The sequence below is a fragment of the Podarcis vaucheri genome, assembly GCF_965113315.1.
Source record: "Podarcis vaucheri genome assembly, chromosome: 3".
In the NCBI taxonomy this organism is placed as follows: Eukaryota; Metazoa; Chordata; class Lepidosauria; order Squamata; family Lacertidae; genus Podarcis; species Podarcis vaucheri.
The window spans coordinates 91964591-91985686 of NC_138761.1; the positions used below are offsets into that span (position 1 = coordinate 91964591).

A 21096-nucleotide genomic window follows, 5' to 3' on the forward strand; every position below is an offset into this window, starting at 1 on the left:
TGGGCAGAGAGGAAGTTCCTAGATTAGTGTGCCTTTTCTTCTTTTGTTCCTTAATTACTTGAGGGATATCTTGGGTGATTTCATGAGTGATATTCTGAATACCACTGGGTGGGTCATTAAGTGTAGATTAGTTGCTAAAGCTTTCGTGTCTTGACCTCTTGAGCTTGTGAAGAGTTTTTCTGAGAAGATGGCTGTGCTGCATTTAGTTGTGCTCTGGCTTGGCTTCGTGTATAGGGGCGAGCTGTGGTTTTGTGCCTTGTGCCAGCCAGATCTGTGTAGGGATTGCAGGGGGGTGCAGCATCCGGAGGTGCCACTATAGTTTGGCTACTGGATGGAGTCTGTAATATGTCTGTGGAGAGGGTCTGGGTTTGGGTCTGGTGTGGTTGATTGGTGACGGCGTTCTGTGTGCCTCTGGTTCTGGTGTCGGTTTTTGTGGGGAGGGCTAATTTCCAGATGTCTGGCAGGCGGGACGTGTCGTCACGCTTGTTCATGTTGTGAGGGTGTTTCTCTATCTCGATGGCTTCCATGATTATTCTCTTGTGGTGATGTTCCATGTTAAAGAGCAATTTGGAATCTGCAAAATTAATTTCGTGTCCTGTTTCTTTCATGTGTTGGAAAAGAGAGGAAGTTTTTTCTTCTTTTTTGACGGCATTCTTGTGTTCTGCGATACGTGCATTTATTCGTCTGTTTGTTTGTCCAATGTACGTGGCTGGGCAGACTTTGCAGGGTATTTCATAGACCCCTTGGTTTTCCAGCTGGATTTTGTCTTTTGGGTTTCTGAGGATATTGGCTATTTTTTGGTTGGTGCAGAAGGCTGTTTTGATATTGTGTTTATGGAGGATTTTGCTGATTTTGTCTGTAGTGCCCTTGATATAAGGAAGGAGGGCCATGCCATTGTTTTCTTCTGTGTCTTGGTTTTTGGGGGGTGTTTCTTTTTGGATTAGCTTCGTAACCCTGTTTTTCTGGTATCCATTGGCGATTAACACATTTGAGAGATTCTGTAACTCAGTTGTCAAGTGGTCTTTGTCAGCCAGGCGTTTGGTTCTGGAGATGAGAGTCTTGGCTACGGAGTTTATTTGTGCAGGGTGGTGGTGTGATTGTGCATGTAAGTAGCGGTTGGTGTGTGTTTTTTTCCGGTAGATAGTGTGTCCTAGGGAGCCATCAGGTTTTTTGTAGATTAGGACGTCAAGAAAGGGGAGTTGGTTGTTGTCTTCTATTTCCATAGTGAATTGTATTTTGGGGTGTAGGCTGTTGAGATGTGTGAGGAAGCTATCTAGTTTTTCTTTCCCGTGTGGCCAAATTACAAAGGTGTCGTCAACATATCTGAGCCAAAGTTTGGGTTTGTGTTCTGACTTGTCTAAAGCATTGGTTTCAAAGTGTTCCATGTACAAATTTGCGATGACCGGTGAGAGGGGTGATCCCATAGGTGCTCCTTCTATCTGTTTGTATCTTTGTCCATTGTGGATGAAGTACGTGTTGGTTAGGCAGTGGTTGGTCAGGTCCAGGATGTATTTGGGGGGGTTGTATTTGTTTTGAATGGCTGTCAAGGCTTCATTAATGGGCACTTGAGTGAAGAGAGATACAACATCGAAGCTCACAAGTAGGTCATCGGGATGTAGGTATTGTTTCTTTATTGTTTCTATGAACTGGAAGGAGTTAGTAACGTGTGAAGCGATGGATTCTGCATAGGGCTGAAGTTGCTTAGCGAGAAATTTAGCGAGATTTTGTAGAGGTGAGCCTATGGAGCTGACTATTGGTCTGAGTGGTGTTCCTTCTTTGTGTATCTTGGGGAGACCGTAGAGTTTGGGGCATCTGGATGATTTTTCTCTGGGGATGATTCTTAGCTGGATTTCTTCACTGATAGGAGAGGCTTTTATTTTGGATTTGGTGGTTTTTTCCAGATAGGTGGTGGGATCTGTTTTTATAGGTTGGTAGGTAGGGTCTTGGATATGTGATGTTGTGTTCATCACAACAGTGGCGTTGCCTTTGTCTGCTGGGAGAATGATTATGTTGTTGTCTTTCCTCAGGTTGGTGAGTGCTTTCTGTTCCTAATCTAGGAACTTCCTCTCTGCCCAGAACGTTGGAGGCTATACACCACACCCCTCAACAGTATTTATAGGAACTCAAACACCAGACTCTGCTCTGTTCCAGTAACAAGAAGCCGAAAGCACCAGCCTGAAGATGACGAGTGAGACCTCGTCGAAACGTCGCACAGACACCCCGACTCTTACACGGGAAGACACCCGAAGACACCAAAACCTGCATTCCTGTACCCGTGAAAATCTACGAAAGCATATATATATATATATATATATACACACACACACACACACGTATGTGTATGTATAGATAGATATATGTATGTGTACAGTGGTGCCTCGCAAGACGAAATTAATCCGTTCCACGAGTCTCTTCGTCTTGCGGTTTTTTCGTCTTGTGAAGCACGGCTATTAGCAGCTTAGTGGCTATTAACGGCTTAGCAGCTTTAAGAAAAAGGAAACAAACTCGCAAGACATTTCGAAATTTGTCTTGCGGAATGACTCAAAAAACGGAAAACTCTTTCGTCTAGCGAGTTTTTCGTCTTGCGAGGCACCACTGTATATATATATGTGTGTGTGTGCGCGCACACACACACACACGAAACAAAAAGCAAACCAATAACATCCTCTCCCACAACACATTCAGAAGGGCATCAGATGTCAATCAGCCAAAGGCCTGGGAGAAGAGGAATATTTTTTGCCTTTTGCCTAAAGATATGTAATGAAGGCACCAGGCGACACTCCCTGGGGAGAGCATTCCATAAGTGGGAAGCCACAGCAGAAAGGCCTGTTTTGATGTTGCTGCTCTCCAGACCTCTCACTGAGGAGGCACACGAAGACGGGCGTCAGATGATGACCTCAGGGTCTGGGTAGGCTCATATGGAGAAAGGCGGTCCTTGAGGTCTTGAGCTGTTTAAGGCTTTATATGTCAAAACAAGCACTCTAAATTGAGCCCAGAAACTAATGGCAGCCGGTGCAGTCAGGCCAGGGCTGGTGTAATGTGCTCAAACCAGTGAGCAACCTGGCCGTCAAATTCTGCACCGGCTGAAGTTTCCGAACCGTCTTCAAAGGCAGCCCTATGTATAACATGTTGCAGTGATCTAACCTGGAGGTTACCAGAGCACAGGCGACAGTAGTTAGGCTGTCCCTGTCCAGCTGGGCCATCAGCCAGAGTTGATGGAAGGGACTCTGGGCCACTGAGGCCACATTTTTAGTCTTCGTTCCCATGTTTAAAATGCATGGATAAAGAGCACATACCGTATTTTTCGCTCCATAAGGCGTGCCTAATTTTTAGAGGGGAAAATCAAGGGGGGAAATCTTATCCCCCCCCCAAGAGCAAAGAAGCCAAGACAGCGAGCGGGATCCATCCCGCTGGCTGTCTTGGCTTCCTCTTTAGCCGTGGGCAGGCTCTCCTTGCCGGAGAGGTTGTGCACGGCTAAAGAGGAAGCTTGGCTTGTGCCATAGCCACGCACAGCCCCTCCAGTTGGGAGAGGTTGCGCCCGGCTATGGCAGAAGCCAAGACAGCGAGCGGATGGATCCCGCTCGCTGTCTTGGCTTCCTCTTTAGCCAAACGCAACCTCTCCCGGCTCCAGCGAAAGCAACGCAAAGCCTCTGGAGTGCGGCGGGAGCGCTCCCTCTGCACTTTGGAGGCTTCATCTTTGTTGGAAGCCGCCCAGAGTGGCTGGGGAAACCCAGCCAGATGGGCAGGTTACAAATAATAAATTTATTATTATTATTATTATTATTATTATTATTATTATTATTGCTGAAGCCAAGGAGCCTGCATTCGCTCCACAGGATGCACACACATTTCCCCTTAATTTTTGGAGGGGAAAAAGTGCGTCCTATAGAGCGAAAAATACGGTACATGTCAGAACTGAAAGTAGCCTTGTTGCCCAACAAATGTTTAAAGGAGAAACAGAGAAAGCAGTCCCATTCTACAAGCAGGAAGGCTCTTGACAGACCTGAAGTGTGCCGTTAGCTCCACATGAGAACGCAACACCTGATGGCAGGACGTGCACTTCACTTGGAACGGGATTTCTTTGCACAAGGAGATCAGAAGATTCTTTGCATAGGTTGGGAATGGCAAAGGTTGTGGTTGTGTTGCTTTATCTGCAACAGAATGCACAGAGTTATTGTAATCACTGAGTCAGAAAGGACGAGACATTATTCACTTCCCAAAAGGAAGGCCACCCACATGCTGGTGTCCCCCTCCTCCAACGTAGACACGAGTGCAGCACCAGAGAAGGGTGGCGCACAGCAAGCATGGCCCGGTGGCATCTAGGCCACATCACACTAGAGCAGTGATGCTCCACCAGTCCTAACCATCTGCAGACCAGAGTTGGGAATCCAACAACATAGATTCTAGATGGCCACAGGTTGTCGTCCCTTGACTTAAGGGTTTGTTGCAACCTGTTGTCCATTTCCAGTCAGTCAACATACAAAACTTATTTTGAGGAACAACTAGGTGGCACAAGGAGAAGAATCAAAGGTTACAAATGATTCAAGTAAGAGAATCATGTCAACAATGCACCAAGACCAGGCAGTTAAGAATGAGTTAACAAACATCACTTGGTTCCTGAGAAATGTCACACACTCAAGAGTCAAATCTGAGCATTTTAAAGAAGTTTTCCAAGAGTGATGTTTTTGGTCCTACTATGTTTAGACTGGTCAGGACAGGAGTGCAGGGACAGTTTTTTTAAGCTGCTTAGTTACTTTGCACTCATTTCAAAATTTATTAGCTGCCAGGAAGAAGGGCAAAACTAATATACTTTGATATAACATGAGAAACCAAATTACAGAAAGGCACCCATCATATGGCTGTACCCAGAAATATCCTAAATTTTAAGCAGCACCGTATATATTTTATGAACCTTGCATACTAGAGGGAACAATACCCTAAACCTCAGCCACGTTATAGAGGACAGTCATTGCTCTGGAAAAAAATCCTTCCCTGGCAACATTCTCAATATATATATATATATATATTTCCTTGTTTTATCAGACTAGCAAAAGTAGCTAAATCAAATTGTGCTGTTCTATATATTAGCTTCAGGTTCTTTTCTGTCTAACATAAGCCACATTATGTTTTACATTTTAATTATCTTACATGAGCAAACAGGAAATTGTTTATAACCTTGAAAGTCTGATCTGACCTGCCAAATCTTTTTACTTGAAATATTCAGGAAGGATAGAACCCATCTTAGCTTACAGAGTCTGGGAAGAATTTGCATCGGTGGCAATGCACAAGGAAGTGGGGAATGAAGGCATTCTAGAAAGCAGATTCAGCATACTTGGCATGGAGCTAAGGACACTTCCGTAAAGTAACATTATCATCTTGATCAGTGATGTAAATTTCAATGTATTTTACCACATTCCCCCTCAAATCATGCAGTATCCGGTCATTTCAGATGGAAAAATATATACATTTCAAAAGAGACATACCACTGAGTTTAAAAGCCTGAGAGAAGTGATTCTTTTCAGACATATGCTGCAGACACTCATCTCTCATGCTAAAAAGGAGAAAGCAACATGGACATGCAAAGCACTGAATATGCTGAGGAGGGTATTTCTTTTCATGGCCATCACCTTCACTTGCCTTGAGCGGGTGGGAAGAAACAAAACAATAACTCAATTTTAGAGAAACGGAGAACATTTGCTTTCCAACATTATGAAGAACATTTTCTATAAGATGCTATGGAAATTTGCTCTTAAAACTAAAAGCACATCTCAAAATATATCAACTAATACCTGCTTCATTTATGAGCCACAACCACCTACAAGCAGCAGATTATTTTTTTTCTGGATTTGGGAAATTATCAAAAGCCAAACCTGAGCAGAAAAATCCCTGCAAAGATTCGTATATGAGTTTATGAAATGGGACTCTTCTGAGGGGAGATATTTTTTTCCTGCTACTTTTGTGAAAACATGCATTTTCTTAAATTCTTGCCTTAGAAGAAACGTGCTCATTATATAGCTGAGATGTTGGGAATCTTCTGTTGCAGACTATGCAGGCAAATGCATCAGCTGGACATCCATGTAGTGTAATTGATGGATCGCATGGAGAATGATCAAACCTAAAGAAATAAATTTGCATGATTAAATAATACATATGAACAATAAGAAAACCTTTACAGGTTGCCCATTACAACAACCACAGGTTTAGAAAAAAAAAAACCTGCTTACTAAAACATATGTGAAGTCTGAATATACTTGCAAAAAGTGAACGTTTCCTGGCATCTAGAGGCATAAAATTTCTGCAGAGCAACTATCAGTGCACTGCACATTTGAGACTACCTGTAAGATACCGTGTCCCATGTTCAGGCAGTCTAGCAACCTATTTCCTGATCAAACTAAAAAACTCGTACCTCTGAAGGTGGCCCAGGAGAAGATGCCTGTTGTCAAATTTTCTGTAGCAATGCATTATTGGGCATAAAATTGATTTACTGTCAGATTGTATTTGGTCTGATCTCTGAGGTAATGCTCTCCTTCCAGAGTTTACAGTGCCTGGCTTGAGACCTAAAACGTGAAACAAAATTACTTAATACATCATGTAGTTGATGCTCAAAGACAGGTTAGAAAATAGATCACACTGCTGTAACGTCACACCGCTTCTTTTGTTTAAAACGCATGAGACTGACTACACTGCCCTTGCTAAATCTTTCCCTCGTTTTTCATCCAGCACAAAACTCGACTCGTGAATATGCGAACCTCTAGGAAAGGAAAGAACACAGCAACACACCCATTCCTGACACTGGGCTAACAGGAGGCCTGCCACCACAATCCAAGTGAATCTGCTAGCACGGATGAATGAGGTGAGCAGTGGCTGAGTGGTTCACGTAAGATGTGGCTATGGATGCCTCATGGTGACATCCTGGAGCGCCCAGTTACAGCAAGTAATTCTGCATTCCTAAGTTGGCTTGTTCCACATGATGGAACTTACCAGAGCTAAGACAGACTAAGGTGGGTAGGCAGGACTACACAGGGAAAAGAGGCTCTGAAGAACAAGCCTGCCAAATGCGCGCACACACACACACACCTCAGCCCTGCTGCTAATTATTCTTTAGCTGCAGGCACAGTGAGTGGAGCTTGGGCTCCTCATCTGCAGGGCTTTGCACATCCAGAAAGTGCTATGTAAGTATTTAGCTGCCCCAGGCTCTTCTAGGAGGAAAGATAGGACATACTTCTTAATATATCAAATGTACTAAGCTACAGCATCTCCTTACAGCAGTGATGGGGAACTTCCAACTCTCCAGTTGTTGGGCAACAACTTCCACTAGTCCCAGCCAGAATAGGCAACGGTCAGGGAGACGATGGGAGCTGCAGTCTAGCAACAACTAGAGAGCCAAAACTTCCCCATCACTGTATGGAGCAAAAGGATGAAGCTCAAACACCTCCCATGTTTCTCCTGTGAAGGCTACCCGTACCTTGCTTACTCCTCTACATGTGTCTGAAAGGGAGAAGCGATTGACTGTAACTAAGGTAGAACTATTCACCCGGAAGAACTGTGCATCCCTCTGAATGGTGAAACGACGGTACCAATACATTACCTGGCATTTTCAGCCACTGGTTCACGCACTGCCTTGCTGCTTCTGTGTCACTATGTCCCTGGATAAATTCCAGCTCTTGCAGTCCGTGAGCATGTTGCAAATCCAGTTTTTCCTAATGGTACCAGCAGCCGGAAGACAGCGTGTGCAATTAGTTGCACTGATTTACCGCCAATACGTAAAGCATATATACACATACAAGCTCAAACCATTCGCTGTACTGACTGGCAGCGGCACTCCAGAGTTTCAGACAAGGTGCCTCTCTCAGCCCCACCCAGAGATGCCCAAGACTGTATCTGGCACTTTCTGCATGGAAAGCAGATCCACCACTGAACTACAGCTTTGCCAGTTCCTCAACAAGGTACCATATTTTCCCGTGTATAACATGCCCCCATGTATAAGACAACCCCTATTTTGGGGGAAACTCCAAATTAAGATATGGGGGGGGGGTTGCCCACAGTTGTTGAGCTTTTTTGGGGGGGTTGTGATAATCGCTCACCCGCCTAACCAACGCTGCCAGCCACATCTGTCGACGAAGCCAACAACTGTCTGCCCGCTCGCTGCCAACAGCCGCCAATTGCCCGCCATATTGATGCAGTGGCAGCCAATCAACAGCAGCCCTTGACGCAGCCACCAATCACCCTCCCAATCACCGCTTACATCTCCTGTTCGCGGCTGCAATCAAACGCTCGTCCCCCCTCTGCACTATCCATGTATAAAACAACCCCCAATTTGGAACATTTTTTAAAAATAAAAATAAAAACAAAAACAAAACAGCATCTTATACACGGAAAACTATGGTATATGTTTTGTACTCCTTGAATGCTCTTTTTATAACAATCTTAGAACCAACTACATCCACCCATTGTTAAGATCAGAGAAGGGAAGGCCGCCTCTTGCAAATACCTGTTCACTTTTGTCTGATGCAAAGAAGTATATATCCTTCAGAACACTCACATTTCTTACTAAGGCTCTACAAACTTATGTAACAAAATCTGAAGGAGGGCATGGGAAATAATTTGTCCTCTAAGGTTGGGGAGTATTTATTATTATTATTATTATTATTATTATTATTATTATTAGTATAATGGCTGTTTGCTAAAACACAGTAAACTAAATTGAACTGAACTGAACTACATCTTTGGTCCAGGCTTAAAATTACAGTTTGACCTCTGCAGTTATTCGTGAGATGAGTAGTTTTACGTATTATAACTACTATCTCTTTGCAGAATCCCCAATAGCCTGTGCTGGCTGAATTTCAATTGTTAGAGAGGGGTCAACACTTGTTTGCCAGAACCTGACCCTGGAACAAGGAGTCATTTGGAAAAGGCTACCTTAACAGGCTAAGAAGCCTGCATGCTATATTTAACACAATGATTAACAGCAAAAAACATGGACAGATTTACCCGAGGCAAATGGATAGTGTCCTAAGCATGCCAACTTCCCATCTTTAAAGCCTCAGGCTTCATAGGTGGAGGAAATGCTGGAAAACAGGGCCACAAGGTCCACCCTCATTAGCGCTTTCTGCCACAGCCATCACAACCGCACATGAACCATAGCATGTGGTCATTAAAATAATAAAAAAGAGTAACTGATCCATGTGACTATAAAGTTTCAGAAAGAGTAGAGCACCGAGGGAAATGTGGAAGAGCACAACCTGGCAATGTACTACATAAACAAATGTACAGTAGTTACTGAGAGGCTGAACTCATGGGAAGGACTAATGAGCACGGGTGGACACAATGTTCTAGACTGGACACAATGGCAGCATGAAACCAGGTTCAAGGATTAATGAGGGAGGGTGGCTCACCAAGATATTTTGGAACCAGAAGAGAAAAATCTAGCTGGAAACATTACCCAACATAGGCCATTTAATCTTTTTTAAAAAACAAACAAGCTCTGCTTTGGAAATAACAGCTGAAGCCAAACAGTGGTTTGAAACCTAGATGATAATCCCTCATTGTTTTTTGTAAAAATAAAAATCATACCTTGAAAGCTTTATTTTTCTCTTCTTTCAGTTGTTTCTCTACCTCTACATGGCGTGCCAAGCGGTCAAGTGTGGAAGCAACCTTTTCCTTCTGATAATCGACGTAGTCTTTGCGTTTTGTATTTGCCTACAAATGAAGAGAAGTTCTCCCATATTACCATCTGCCACAAACTGCCAGACAATTCAATAGCAACATCTTTTCATCCACTACAAAAGGCTGGGGGTGGGGGCAATTATTTCAGTCTGCCACCATTTGGAGCTTGGGAAAAAAGACTTGGGGGAAATGCATGCTTAAAAGCGTCTGAGGCTCAGAGGCATTTTCTAGACTCTGGTCAAGAGAACTCTTCAAACATCTCAGTAAGAGGATGCATACTTTAAGACCATTACTACACCATCTTCTAACAGACACAAAAATGGGTTCGGATATTTTTTAAAAAAACAACTCTCATTACGCTATTTTTTTAAAAAGTATTTATATGCTGTGTTCTGTACTGTTCACATGGCACCTGTCAGGGATACTGGTTTCTTCAACCTCTATACAAAGTGAGGTTTATACAAACTTAGGTTTAAGGTATCTATGCTTCTTTAACTTTCAGATGCCATTAATTAATTCACAATGCTTTCAAAAACCTAGCAGCTGTTATAGTCGGTTTAGGTGTAAGATGGATGCAAACATTAAAGACAGTATGACCATTTAATTAAGACAGCTCTTCTAATTAGAAGCCAAATTGAATAGAACCTCAAGCCAAATTGCCTAAACTTCCACCCCAGCCAAATGCTCTCACAACCCAGTACACTTACTGGGGACAATCCCTAAAACTCCTCTGGTTGTATTCTTGGCTGCTTGGACATTTTAACCAACTATTAAAATCCACACGAGTCATGATCTTCTGGTAAGACCTTGCAGAGGACAGTCTTTTACACCAACTCAAGACACTGGCTCCCTTCCTCTGAAAGGTATTAATAACACACTGGGCATAAATATCCAGTTCCCTCCTCAGTTTTTCTTTAGTCAGAATAAATCTAGCTGATCCAGGCCCAGCCTAATAAATTCTCAAAGTGATCATCTGTCTCTCAGAAACTTACATCTGCCATCTGAAGGAAGCCCGCTGTTTTCCTTCAGCCCTTCTTTACTTGGGCTTCCCCAGCTTCTGAGGTTTTACTCCTAGGCAGATGACAACTTACCCTTACCTCACAAAAGCTGTTGCTTAATGCTTTGTTCCATCAGATGTTGAGGATGTCATACTCAACTTAGTTGCTATGTGTCAGAAGGCTCTTTGTCACAAGTACGATGCAATGTAAATTGCACAGCATTGTTAGGTGTTTGAGGGATGGGATGGGCCCGATTTAACAACAGCCACTAATTGTACTTCACAACACCAGTTGCCGGTGACCCTGCTGGCATAGGCTAAGTACTTAATTAGACATCATGGTTGGGATTCAGCTAATGAGTCCTGTCAGTAGAAAGTATAGGCTTTCTACTCGCTCACCCCTAGTTGGTTCCAGGGAGAACCCCCAAACAATGTACCGGGGGGAGGGGAGAATAATTCTTTAGCAAAAGGTTGCCAAGGATAAAACATTCACAAGGATAAAAACCCGTTCACAAGGGTTCCATACAAGCCATCAAAGACCCACATGGAATAAATGTATAAAAACAAAAAGCACAGAGAATGCAAGAATCTGCTCTTAGTTTCCTCAGGATCTGCAGCTTGAATTTAAATACTGTTTAAAAATTGGATACGATACAGACATATAAAAAATTTGTAGTGGTGATAAAGGAACATTTTTTCCAAGCCTTCACTTCAAATCTTCTAAGTGGGCAGCTACCAGCATGAAAGCCTTTTTGGAGACGGCCCCCTGCTTACAGAATATCTTCCCAGATAACCTTACCTGACACCTACACTATGATCATTTATGCACTAGGTAGATTTCCCTGTTGTCTCAAGCCTTCTTATCGCAATGCTTCAGTTTTTCCATCAATTTTTTTTCCTTGCTGTGGTTTATGCTGGTTTTAATTGTTTCAGCTGTTGTGTTCCATTCTGATCATACATAGAGGGGGTTTTTTGTGTTGTTGGGCTTTCTGCTTTTGTAAGTTATTTAGCTTTCAGTGTTTTTACTTCAAGTTTTAGTTTGTGTTTTATTGCTTCTGTAAACTTCCCAGAGAATTGGTTAGATGTGCAGTATACAAATATAACAAGTAAAGAATAATAAAATCATCTCGGAGATCTTTTTATAGATAAAATAAGAATATCTTTGAACCATATGTACTCCCCTTCAAGTGATACAAACTTAGACAGACAGAATGGAGTAATTCCAAAGAAAACTCTTGTCCAACAATTTTAAACGGCAGGGAACACTCACATTAGAAGAACTGCTACCGTCTTCGTCACCGCTGCTAAGTTCAATGCAGTCCAAGACTGGTCTCAACACAGCTTCCTATGGAAGAGAAAACACAGAATCATAGAATTATAAGGTGGAAGGGACCCAGAGGGTCATCTAGTCCAACCCACTGCAATGAAGGAATCTTGCCCACAGCTATCCCTGGATGGGCTTGAACCACCAACCTTCTGGTTAACAGCCAGACCCACTGAGGATGTGTTTACCTTTAACAGTATCCCCCCCCCGCCCTTCTACACATGTCTGCAAAAGTTACAAGATCTAGGAACGCAACAAATTGATTGTCTATTCAGAAGCATTGCCTTTATCCGTATTATTATCATTCTTGTCCAGTTCAGATTATCATTTGTTGCCATACACAGTTGAATGGAGTCCAGCTCTAAGACAGACTGCCTACTAACAGACAGTGGCGAAACATCCAACAATCCAGTAAAGCTCTTCTGTTGATGGAAGCCCACCTTCAGAGAAGGACCCAGGCGACAAGTCCTTTATCTCTAGGAACTGCCAATTCAAAACAGGCAGTGGCGAAAACAAAAGTGGGAAGGAAGGGGGCAAATGACATTATTAATTATATGCCTTTACAGATAACCATTCACCCCAGGTGATCCATTACGTGATGGCTAGTGTTCAGATAGTCAAACTGAAGTGTGTCAAACGGAACACAGAACAACATAACCAACACTTCCACCAACATTAACATTTTTGATTTGGGAAGGGGGGGAGGCTGAACCACCAAGAGAGATAAGAGAAATTATTTTCATGTACTTGTTAGAATTCCTGCTCCGTAATTGCAGTCATGGGATTGTTGTCTATCACATGACGGATAGAGTGGGAAGAGACGGAGGCAGGATGTTTGTGTTACTGTGTTCCGTGAAGTGGGACTATTGTCCTTTGTTCTTTTTGCTGTCTGATGCTAGAGAGAGAGGGAGGAATCTTGCAGTGCTCTGTGTGTGTTTATATGTAAATAAAGTAGATTAGCCAAAATGCTGAGTTGCTGAGGTCTGTTATGCAAGTTACGCAAACTCTGCGGGTTCTTAAGTGTGCCGATGTCTGTTGGCATTGGTCGCTGTGATGTTTGGGCTGAAGAAAGCTTATGAAGCTCCCAAACAATCAACCAGGAGGGAGGGAACATGCCAATCGGGCATGTGTCTCGGCCAGGGTCCTACCCGAGTGTAGGCTGAACTCCTAACAGTAATGGTTCTCACCGGTAAGCCTTCCCACCGTGGCTTTTTACATGAAGAGCCAATTTGGTGTAACAGATCTGGACTACGACTGGGGAGACCCAGGTTAAAATTCCCACTTAATAACTAAGCTCCCCAGGTGATCTTAGACCAGTCACTATCTAAGCCCTAGTGTATCTCACAAGGTGGCTACACAGATTTAAGTGGGGGAAAGCAAAATAAAAGCTTAAAATTAAAGTACTAACAGAAGGGAACTTTATAAATTGCTTAGCCTTTGTACAAGAAGGAACACATGCCACCCACTTTTTCAGAATTCCTCATGTTTTCCTAATGGAAAAAACAATGCATATGGACATGGGTCACAAAAATAAATTTATCTGTATTTGGGCACTGAAGGAATCTGAATGCACTGCCACATAATTCAGGTTAACTATAAAAGGAGACACATGAAACAGATTTATAAGGACAGCTCATTTCCCCCCACATTCCTCGGATATGTGGACAGTGTGCTAAAAAAAAAGTTTAGTTTCAAATCCTTTGAACTTTATTTTAAAGATTCACACCCTATCTATCAAATTATCTCCTAGACAATTCAGAACAGATAAAAGCCTTATATCACCATACCTAGCAGCCCTCTGGCCGGTGTTAAAGGCCAGCCCGTTCTTTTGTTTGCTTGTACTCTGCAGTCCCAGGCAACTGACAGTTGGAGCAGAGTGTTCTGCCTGGTAGGGAGGGGGCAAGCAAGTTCTCTGCTGCTTTGGCCAATGCCTGGGGCTACATTGGTTTCCCTCACAATAGCATTCTTCATGGAAGGTATCACAACACATTTTGATTTATTATTTCACATATTTACTAATTATAGACCACTTTTCAGACACAGATCTCCAGGATCAGGTTGGAGTAGCCAACAATGTACTCTCCAGATATTGTGGGCTGGAAACATTTGCATGGTCCCAATAAGGGGACGCGGGTGGCGCTGTGGGCTAAAGCCTCAACGCCTAGGGCTTGCCGATCGAAAGGTCGGCGGTTCGAATCCCCGCGGCGGGGTGCGCTCCCGCTGTTCGGTCCCAGCGCCTGCCCACCTAGCAGTTCGAAAGCACCTCCGGGTGCAAGTAGATAAATAGGTACCGCTTACCAGCGGGAAGGTAAACGGCGTTCCGTGTGCGGCTCTGGCTCGCCAGAGCAGCGATGTCACGCTGGCCACGTGACCCGGAAGTGTCCCCGGACAGCGCTGGCCCCCGGCCAATAAATGTGAGATGGGCGCACAAACCCCACAGTCTGTCAAGACTGGCCCGTTCGGGCAGGGGTACCTTTACCTTTAATAAGCCATAGTTTGGCTTGCCTTGATGTGAAAACCAGGCCATTATCTCAACTGCTTTGAGTTATGGATTTAACTGAATAACTTCTTCTGTCCACCTGACGTTTCTTTACACCATTTCCCTCTTCTCTCTATGACTTCAATTGCCGCTAGCATTCCTTATCTCCTTGTTGGGCACTTCAAGGGTTGAAAAAAAGTATTTTAATTTACAAGCTTAAACAATGCACATCCAAGGAGTTGCCTGTGTCTGTAGAAACCACTATCCGTTTAGTTTCCAAACTGATAGGCACTCAATTGCCCAAGTTTGCTATTAGAGGGAACTATGGTGTTGCTTATAGATTTAAAATATTGTTTACATGCCAGTTTTGTAACTAGGTTTGTAATGGCTTTTAGTCAAATACAATGAATGATTGATTGATACTGTTTACATACCCCAACAAACTCAACCTCATCTTCACTTTCCTCTTGTTCAGACGATGCATTCTCAGCTCTTTTAGAAGACACAAGACACTCCATTATCTGAAAAGGAAAGGGAAAGGAAAACACCTTTACATGTCAGCAATTTGCATAACGATGCAATAAATCAGACCCATCTATTTGACACTTTATTATTAATAGTGACTGTAGAGTATCTCATATACATGATACTAAGAAACAGAGTACTAATAATTTATTAAAAGGTTTGATATCAATATTTTGCTTTGTATCAATAGCCTGTATTATGAGCAGATAACTAAAATAAAAGAATGTGTGTGTGTGTATGTATGTATACACACACACACACACACACACACACGAGAGAAGTTATTTATATGCTACCTAATTACCAAAGTCTCTAATTATCATAACAAAGGGCAACAAGCTACACTAAGAAAACACTGCAAACATATTTTGGTTTTGAAGATTAATGGCGTATTTTGCAACATGTTCTTGAAAGAATAATAGTGTGTTAGTGGTGGGTTTATTCTGCTTTGTTAGTTGCTCTGTGATGCTTCCCCAAAGCGTTAACATTATTTGTATTCAGGGGTGTTATAGTGCAGCTATTCTATAATTGGCTGGGGGAGAAGCTTGCTGGGAATCTGTTATCCACCTGAGATTCCTGGGGTCCTTAATTTACCCTCCCCTCCCAGTAACTTCAAAAGCCAGTTACATGGCCAGAGATGTGAGTCAAAGGGCTCTTGCCCTGCAGCAAAAAGTTTTGGGCCCCAGGAGGCAGAGAAGTAACCCAGTATACTCCAGAAAAGGAATAATGGAAAGAAACTATCTTAAATTTTCAACATGGGGAAAAAGAAGTCAACAATTATCTGGATTGTTAACCAAATAAAATTAACTTTGTTGAATCTTAACACAAACTGGTTTATTTTAATCAAATTCAGTTTTATTATTAAAGAACATGGAAAAACAAATTCTGAGACCCTTAATCTGAAAAATTTATTAAACACAATCGATAAAGGGGGGAAATGGTTACTTTCTTAATTGTATTCTATATTGCTCATGTTGGTGTCTAATATGGAAGGTTGCTCTTCTTCAAAATTTGAGTGTCATAAGAACTATAGGAGAGGATTATTATTTTTTTGAAAAAGTATTCAATTATTCTGAATGAGCTGACCCATCCTGTCTACCATTAGAACCTGTTGCCAAATGGCCACCTGGGACAAGGAATGAAATATAGTCAACTACTTGCACAAACTAAAATAAACACAACTCTAAGGGAATTTTTTTATCTCACCCAACACAAATATTGGCCTCACCCTTTATCTACATTGATACTTCTGGGAATGTTCCAACTGAATAGCCCTTATATGCCCCCCCCCCCCAAAAAAAAGGTGGAAGACAAAATCCAACAGGTTGCAATTAATTTCCTTGACATGATTGGGAAAATCTCTGCTAGCTCTCTCTTAGATGAGTTAGGATTGGGTAGTAACTAATAATATACAAGCTTATGAATAAGCAGGCTTTCAAGCTGATAGCCATAAATGATCACTGCCTCCTTTTAAATCACCTTGTACAAAAAAATATACTGTAAATAGCTCTTAAACTTTGTATGTAACTTTCCTCAATCTCAGGTATGCCTTTGATATTATACCAATTTTTTTTGGGGGGGGAATTGAGAGGCTGCTAATAAACATCTTCTATATTGTATATAGGCTCTTTATACCAACGTTTCATTTAAAAAGTCTGGATGATGTCCATGGGGAACTCTGATTTTATCAAAGCCGCAAAGGGTATCCATCAATGATGCACCCTGGCATCTCTGCTTTTCAACTTATATATAAATGATGTGGCTGCACAACTGTCTGGCTCTCACTGTTGCCTCTGGAAAAAATATATGTGATAAAAAATATGTCATCTCTTCTATACACAGGGGACACAATACTGATGTCTTTAACCCTGATTGGGTCATGTCTCCTCCAGCCTTTTAGGAATTACTGTAAAAATGAAGATTTGCAGTCTATCAAAGATCAAACTGATTGACCTCACAAACATATGCGGCCGTTAGATGAGGTGAAAATTGAGCAAGTACTGTTTCAGATATTTGGTGGTGGTGCTTTCTCAAACAGAAAGCGGGACACACCTCCCTTGCAGAGTTTGCTAAACGGAAAGTGGACGGGATTACTTTCATTCCTATGGGTGACATTAGGCTTTTCTGAACTAGCATGAGACTCTTATTCTCAGAGTGGTGGGTTCGAGCCCTACATTGGGCAAAACGTTCCTGCATTGCAGGGTTGGATTAGATGACCCCCATGGCCCTTTCTGACTCTATTCTATTTATAAAAAGTTTTAAACAGAGATTGCTTGAGATCTCTTTTCAGATGGACAGAGCAACTGCATCATTCTCTGAAATTGCACCACTGTATGTGAATCTTCTATACACGCTTTCTGTACTACCTTGCTATTTTAAGGATTTGCAGAAACAGAGTGAGAGGATGGCCTATTACTGGAGTCCAATTAAACCTAATGCCTTCAGCTGTTTTAAGAAGGTTCAGAAATATGCCATACTCTGAAAACACCTGTCCCTGTGGTTTAAACCAGGTTGAAGATCTCACATATTATGTACCTTATATACTGCATATTGAGGACAATACTTAGTACAAATTTTAGGGAGAGGCCTGCACATGAGTCTGCAACTTATCTACTGGGTTGAGACGATATAAAATATGCCGTCTTGACCATTGTGTGTGTGTGTGTGTGTGTATATATATATATATATATATATATATATATGCAGTAACCCATGAGGATAAAACTGATAAAAGGGCATGCTGTGCCATAGAATCATGGAAATACAGAATTTTATGTTTGTGTTACATTTCCATTCAGTTAGGTTTTACATAGTTTTATTCAGATATATTCATGTTAGCGTTGCATTTTAGTATTTGTTAAAGGAAGTTTTCCTCGACCTTTTAAAAGGACCACGCTATGATCCAACAAGCAATTTTAGCATTGTAAGCTTGTTTATGATGCAACTTATCTTTAACTCAAGAATTAAACTTCTACTGAAGTCAAACATTCGCTTTGCAGTAGAGTCTAAAGACTAGGTGCAAATAAAACGCATCTGAACAGTACGGGATATATGAACCGATTGCACCTGAAGCAGACCACCGCGAAACCTTTGCATGCGCGAACAGTAGTAAAAGCGGACTTAGCTATGGCATAGCGCGGGAAGAAGCATACACCAGGAAGCACAAACCACGACATCTAGAGGGGACCCTAAAAATATATATATACATTATCTGACGGGGGGGGGGGAGGGAGTAGCAGCGGTGACCCAAGGAAATGTTCCAAGTGGGGAGTTATCCGAGTAGCAAGAATATCAGCGAACCAAGGAAACGGTTAGACAGAAAAACACCACGTTTTCGGGACTAGCATTTTCTTACCCGCGAGGGCTCACCGAAAGAATCGCGGTACTAGGGTGGGTGGCTATGCAAAAGGCCTCCATTCAATGCAACGACAGCCGACGATGAAAGTGTGGGCAAAGAGGCGATTTGGAGGAGAGGGAACAGGCCGGAGAGGCAGCAGGAGGGGCGGGTTACCGAGGGGCAGCCCCAGTGCGCGCAATGCTCACCATCGGGGCACGCGATGACGCCGGCGACGCCTACCTTGCACGCCCGGGCATGCCCAGGCAAGCGACTTGGAGGAAGAGGGCAGTCGCTTCGGAGATCCTCGGCAGACGAGAGGCAGCCCCGCGAACGCCCCCCCGCGCTCTCGAACCGAGCATCCCGCGCGGGAACTAGCCCATCGCGCACACCCTTCCTCCCGGCTTCAAACTTTTGCTCGGGCGGGTCGCGAAAGGGCTGCTGGGAATTGTAGTCCGCTGGTGCTGGTGCGGACTCTGAGGATCAGCTGACGACATGACGCTTGGAATGGTTTCCTCTGCTGCTGCAATAGCTGCGCTTCCATGGAAGCGCCTCATTGCCGCCCTAAAGCATAAAGGAGGCTTGCCATCTTGCATCTTGCACTAACGGATTTCTTACGGGCATGAACTTTTTAGTGCGGTCATCAAAGCCGGTGCACGAAGCGGCAGGAAAAGGAGGGTGGCGCTTCACCCGACGGAGTGGACTCGATTAGTTTGCGAAAGTTTGCCATGATGTAATAAATTTCTGATACAGGCTCGCGTTAAGGACCTAAGGCTATTAGGAATTCCTAACCTTGGGCTAGTCACAGTCTCTAAGCCTAACCTACCTCGCAGGGTTGTGGTGAAGCTCCTTGGAGGAAAGATGGGGGAATGGATGAAATAATAGCATGTCTACATATTTGCAAGGGGGGGGGGTGTATGCCATGCAACTAAAAATCGGAAAGTCCTCAGCTTGTCAGAATTTTAGCAAGTGTATGAGAAGATAAAATCCGCAAAAATCTTTCACTATATTCACGCACACATAGTCTTTTTTTTCCTGGCTTTGACCACTACAGTGCTGAAAAAATGTCATTCCTTCCAGAGGCTCAAGATGGCGCACATAGAAAGATTTTCCTCCCTGCACCTCTCCTCATTAAAGGGTTTGGAACCAGGTTATCTTAAAGACTGCCTGCATCCATAGCAGGTTCGCAATACTGTACCCTAAGATCTACGCTGAAGACCCAGTTGAGGTGTCCACGAGGAAACCTATTAGGCTGCTGGGTTCCAAAAAATGGGGTTTTCTCTGCTGTTGCCTCTCCTGCTTGTGCAATTCAGTCATAGGAAAAGTTATGCAGATGCTCTCTCTTATCTCTCTTAAACAAATTTTGAAGGCACATCTTTGGAGTTTTAATTGTGATGCTGGATACTTGGAGCAATTTGCCCAGGGCTGGTTTTAGTAAGTTTTGACTGGTTAAATGGAATGGTGTTTTTATTGTTGTGTTAACTCTTTTGATGTGTTTTATTTATACAGCGGTACCTCGGGTTAAGTACTTAATTCGTTCTGGAGGTCCGTTCTTAACCTGAAGCACCACTTTAGCTAATGGGGCCTCCCACTGCCGCTGCGCTGCTGGAGCACGGTTTCTGTTCTTATCCTGAAGCAAAGTTCTTAACCTGAAGCACTATTTCTGGGTTAGCAGAGTCTGTAACCTGAAGCGTATGTAACCTGAGGTACCACTGTACACTGCTTGGTGAGGCAATTGTCCTAAAAAGTGATACAGGAGGAGTCTCTTAAATGAATGACTATCCTCATAATAACAACCTTGTAAGGAGCCTTATGGCAGAAGTGGAAAACTAAAGGCTATGGGTTTATTTGCTGCCCTATAGTTAATATGTCATTGAATAAGTCTTTAAGGTTCCTCAAACTTCCATATTTTTGCTCCTACTGACTGAAACTGCTGTCTTTCTGGAAACTGAATTCAGTGTCATCATTTTTGTGACGTGCATGGATATTTGTGTACTTAACAAGCTTTAGGCAAAATGGAAACCAGTAAAGGAAGACTTCTATCCACTACGGGACATTTTTAAACATATAAAGTATGGGGGAATTCCCCCCCCCCATGAATCTTCCCCACCCTGTGATTTCAGCAAGTGCCCTTTTAATTCTGTTTGGCCATTATTATTATTATTATTATTATTATTATTATTAATTTATTTATTTATTATTACACTAAATGTAAAACAAACAAAACACGAAGATTGAGACCCTGTTCCAGTTCTTTGCTAGACACTGCCATTTAGGATTTTTCATCTTTTAAGGAAACCTGTGCCTGTGTAACTCCTTGATTAGACTTGTTTCTGTAAGGAGATTCATTTAAGTTTTCAAGCTCTTTTCTGCAGACTGGGCTGAGGAGAAGGGCAGACAAAGAAGGTTTTTTCCCCTTTCTTTCTGGGTTTTGGAAGCCATCTTGACTAACAGCTGCAGGACTGGAGTACAGGCCCAGCCTGGCCTACCTCATTATTTTAAAGAATGAACTCTACCCACCCCAAGTTGTAGTTATGGTATATTGGGGTCTTTCAAATCCACAAGGAGGAAGGAGCATATTAAAAAAAACAATCACCTGTGAACCTTTGTAATTAGAATTTCTATACTATAATATAACAGCGAGTCAGGCTGCCCTGCTGAGAATCTTCCCTGGCCATCTTGCCTTTTAGGGTAGAAAGATTGGAGACAAGTGTGTGAGGGAAGGGATCATGTACAACCCCTTCAACAGATAAATGAAGCAAAATAAAAAT

At 42.8% G+C, this 21096-nt stretch overlaps 1 protein-coding gene and 1 long non-coding RNA gene across 5 annotated transcripts in view; one reads left to right on the forward strand and one right to left on the reverse strand.

The window, feature by feature from the left end:
• ZNF451 (zinc finger protein 451) overlaps positions 1–18802 on the reverse strand; it is a 28371-nt gene extending 9569 nt beyond the window's left edge. Inside the window, exons 1-9 of one of the 4 annotated variants that reach the window (XM_082218254.1) lie at positions 18569–18802; positions 14901–14987; positions 11934–12008; positions 9574–9699; positions 7589–7700; positions 6407–6557; positions 5989–6115; positions 5484–5637; positions 4004–4151 (exon numbers count right to left, since the gene is read on the reverse strand). In XM_082218254.1, coding sequence (XP_082074380.1) covers positions 4004–4151; positions 5484–5637; positions 5989–6115; positions 6407–6557; positions 7589–7700; positions 9574–9699; positions 11934–12008; positions 14901–14984 — 977 coding nt within the window. In that variant the 5' untranslated portion in view covers positions 14985–14987; positions 18569–18802. Of the gene's footprint in view, positions 1–4003; positions 4152–5483; positions 5638–5988; positions 6116–6406; positions 6558–7588; positions 7701–9573; positions 9700–10658; positions 10775–11933; positions 12009–14900; positions 14988–16626; positions 16717–18346; positions 18496–18568 lie in introns of those variants that run through there. The other 3 variants (XM_082218252.1, XM_082218251.1, XM_082218253.1) reach the window with 3 other exon arrangements.
• Positions 13780–15083, forward strand: LOC309529949. Its single transcript, XR_014218543.1, has 2 exons — positions 13780–13963; positions 14942–15083. It is a non-coding gene; the product is annotated as an uncharacterized lncRNA (long non-coding RNA).
• Positions 18803–21096: the final 2294 nt, after the last annotated feature.